This window comes from Gavialis gangeticus, unplaced genomic scaffold, assembly GCF_001723915.1.
Source record: "Gavialis gangeticus isolate Ggan-Ray unplaced genomic scaffold, GavGan_comp1, whole genome shotgun sequence".
Taxonomy (NCBI): domain Eukaryota; kingdom Metazoa; phylum Chordata; order Crocodylia; family Gavialidae; genus Gavialis; species Gavialis gangeticus.
Genome location: NW_017728998.1, coordinates 45619211 through 45623226, shown reverse-complemented (window position 1 = coordinate 45623226; position 4016 = coordinate 45619211). Strand labels below are relative to the sequence as shown.

Genomic DNA, 4016 nt, shown 5'->3' with positions numbered 1-4016 from the left:
AAAAAAAAAAAAAAAGTCCTGCCTCAGTGTTGCAGCAGCCTCGGGGCTTCTGGGGGCTTGTGGGAGAGCCCCCCATGCAGCGCGGGGCAGTAGGAATGGCCCCCCACCTATCAGGAGATCATGAGTTCGGGCTTTTTTTCTTTTTTTTTAAAGGGCCAGGAGCTGGGAGAGCAGACAGGGCAGCCATGGGGGTGGCTGAGAAAGTGGATGGGGGCTGGAGGGCTTGTGGCAGAGTCCCCCATGCAGCATGGGGCAGCCGGGGGAAGCAGAGATTGCCCCCCTCCCTGGCAGCAGCCAGTGAGTGGGGACTTTTTTTTCAAAGAGCCAGGAGCTGGGAGAGCGAGCAGGTGGTGAAGCCAATTTGGAGATTCAGCTGGTTTGGCTGTGGCTGAATCTCCAAATCAAATTCAGACAAATCAATTTGGGACAGTGATTCAAATCACTGAATTGAATCACTGTCCCCTGAATCGACCGAATTCAAAGCGAATACTAGCTGCTTTGCACAGGCTTATTGATTAGGAAGGAGAAACATAGCACCTGTCCACTCTTGTCATTCAGGAAGCCCTGACCAAGTGGTGACTAAGGTGGCGACCTTCAAAAGCACATGAACGATATAGAAACAGAAGTCTTCTTGACTTCCAGTGGCACTGCTGCTCCGTAGTCAAGAAGCCACTTTTGAAAATGACACTGCAAATTATTACCAGCCTTGGGAGTGCGCATCTCAAAAGAAATACGGAAAAAAGGTTAAGTCTTTGCAGTCCAATATACCATCTCTGTGTACTTTTTTCCTGCTCAAGAGGGACATGAGTACATCACATGAGGACACAAACTTTGTTGGTCTAGACCATGTTTACCAGCAGGATGAGTTAATACATTAATTGATTTCTTTACAAACCGAAACAAATGCTGGAAAGTGTTATTCATGTATTGTCCCAGCCCATAAAATAATTCACTTGGAAGAGGCAATTGAATTTCCCATCTTTTGCTCTGTTCTAGGTGAAGATATCCACATAAGTATGTATGGAGCTGCCACAGATGTCAACATCAGGCTATGCAAGAACTCCTTGACAATCGAGAAGGCATATATTACCCTGGCAAACCAGAGATCGGTGGTCATACATAATCGAAGTGATATCATAGCACACTTCCAGTGGAAGGTTTCTGCAACTCAGGAAGAGGAGGATCAACAAAAACAAAGGTTAATTTGAAGGATAGATAGATTCCAATATGGTATTCTCTTATTGGTCAACTCCATGTATGGTTAAAGCTTTACAACCATTGCACAGATAACGTCAAATTGTATTTTACTCTAACCGCCCTGGCTGGGGAAAAATCACTAGGATCTAAGGCAGTGGGTCACAACATTATTCATACCAGCTCTACTCCCAGTACAACTGTAAATAGTATTGTTCAAAGAGAAGCATAGTTGTGGTGCCCTGACACCTGTGGGTCATGACCCCAAGCAAGGACATCCGTGCTCTAAGTGTTTAATTAACCTACACTGTTTGTTCAGTATGTGAATAGTGTGAAAATATTGTAATCATGATAATAGCACATTTTACAGTTTTCTGGAGGAAAAAATCAGTTACATCAAAAAAACTATTGCTTTAGTAAGAAAACTGGTATTACAAGATAATAGAGTGACTTAATCCTGTGCTCAGTGGCGGCATGCCCAACCGCTGCAGTGGCTTCTGTGAGATGATAAAGTAGCAAGGCCCAAATGAGAGTGATTCTGAGACTGCTCGAACTTGTACAGAGGTTCACCTCTGACACTGCCAGCCACAGAATTAGCAAAGAGCATTTTTTTTATTCATTATGCTGCTGAATAGAATGTCTTATAACCTATGGAGGAGTGAGTGGTCAAGGTGAAAACACTTTAAAAAAAGACAATTTCTAGGTGTTGTTTAATAGTGAAGAGGAGCTGAGATTGACTGAGGAGAGGTCAACTCTACCTCAGGGTTTGCCAGAGCAGCATAGGATCCCTTACCAATGTAATGGTTTGTTTACACTTACGGATCAGTCACAGGACTATCTTCAAATCTATAACGACTAGCCATCTACAGAAAGAACCCATAGGCTTCACCCCTGGTGGCTGTCCAGTCTGACCTTTGACCTTTTGCTGAGTATCCAAGGTTTGAGGTTTAACATGCTGCCGCCCATCCCTCCTTTAAGGGGGTTTGGAACTCACCCAGACACTGCAGGCTGCAAATATAGCAGGTTGCCCAGCAGCAAATTTCTGCTTCTGACTTCTGATCCTTCTGCATCCCTACTTTGTCTCTTCTGCACATTGTTAAAGCCAATCACAAGAAGAGAAATAAGTAGTGTGCAGACTGATTCCTAGAAGAGCTCTGCTTGAATAACAGGAAGTAGAATGCAGTTGACTGCACTGTAAGATTTTAATGGGGTAGGAAACTCATGTGGCTTGGATTAGTTGAGGGCAATCCTCAGGCTCAGTCCTAAATGCCAGTGAGGATGCACCGTATGATGCAACAGGGGAATTCATAAAAGCAGAGATGGAGAAGTTATATTGGCCCTGGTTGCACCCTCCACAAATAGCATCTATCTGTTTGTTATTGAAATAGTGCATAGTTTTTGGCTGTTACTAGTTTCAGCTTTGTCCTTGACATCCATCATGACTTATGATAGGAAGAATTCCTTTCTGTCCCTGTTGGCTTTTTCAAAGACTATACCCATTCCCTGTGGGTGTGATCTATCTGTTGGAATAAATAGGTTTGTCTCATCATGACTGGATGGCAGTAATTCACTCTGCAAACAGCAAGAAAATCTGCTCAAGACCAGTTCAGACCGTCAGCCTGTATAAAATGTGAGATGCCAAGGACTCATCACTCTAATGTAGCATGCTCACCAGAGGTTCCCCATTACTTCCTGGGGCACTTTAAAATTATTAAAGCCCTTGGTGGTCTCTGCCTAAACTATCTCCAAACAGTCTCTTAACACGTGACTAAGCAAGGCACCTGTGGACATTTGAGATTCAGGAATTAGATGCAACTGGGGTGAAAAAGTCAGGAGCCAGGAGTTAGGCATTCTTGCCTGTGGAGATTGGAACATGCCTTCCTTTGTATGTGCCTTTTCAAGAGCCCATCATTTTGCAGTGGCTTCTTCCCAGGAGCCCATAAGAGAAAATGAATGCAGGTGAAGAAGGCAGACAAAAAGAGGGAAAGAAGGGGAAATTGGCAGAGAAAAGAGTTTAGCCAGTAGCAGACTGTTGCAGCAATGCTTACTACATTCTAAATAAAATACGTCTTAAGACTAATGTCTGATGAGGCCCATAGTGATGTACAAAGGACCTACCCACAGCAGTATCTGCTGTTGAGTCACTTTCTGAGAACTGAAAAGGAGGCGTATTTCCAAGCAGCCACACCTCTGCAGGTAACTGAGCCAGCTGGAAGTAGTTAGACCACTGACGGTTCAGGTTGTTAGGGTCAATCTTTCTGCTGCCCTATCTCTGGACAGCCTAGAACCTGCATCTCGGGCAAATGACCTAACCAGTAGGCTACTGGGCTACAGCATAGGCTTCACTCCTTTGCTGTTGGCAGGTATGCATGCAGGGTGATTCTGTTTCACTGCAAAGTGAAATAGGATCCCAAACTGCGTGTAAGGTCATTTAGGTGTGTACAGTGAAATAGGACTCTGCCATAAATTTACTGCATAGAAGTGGTGTATAAATACCATCAGTTGGTGGTTTAATGTGTTGAGATGTCTGTCCATTTCCACCAAAAATGTTAGGAAGTACAAAGCAAAAATTGATATAATATCTCTACCAATGGAGCATCTTTTTTGCCTGCTCTAGCCATTCCTCCTCTCCTGGCCATTCTTGCTTTGCAGTCTGCTCACACTCCACATGAAGATTAATGTAAGGGTTTGGTATGAAACGCCACCTTCTTGAATATTCTTCTGTTATAACTGAAATTTATATGGGCCAAAGAACCACCAGGGCTAGCATGTGGAAGAATGTAGTTCAGCCTTCAAAAGTGACCTGGGATGTTTATGCTGCT

The 4016-nt window shown here is 43.9% G+C and overlaps 1 protein-coding gene across 2 annotated transcripts in view; it reads left to right on the top strand.

The window, feature by feature from the left end:
• The window catches only part of HYDIN (HYDIN, axonemal central pair apparatus protein), a 533466-nt gene that overhangs the window by 134509 nt on the left and 394941 nt on the right, over window positions 1–4016 (top strand). For both annotated transcript variants that reach the window (XM_019505831.1, XM_019505830.1), the window contains exon 7: window positions 997–1198. In XM_019505831.1, coding sequence (XP_019361376.1) covers window positions 997–1198 — 202 coding nt within the window. The remainder of the gene's footprint in view (window positions 1–996; window positions 1199–4016) is intronic.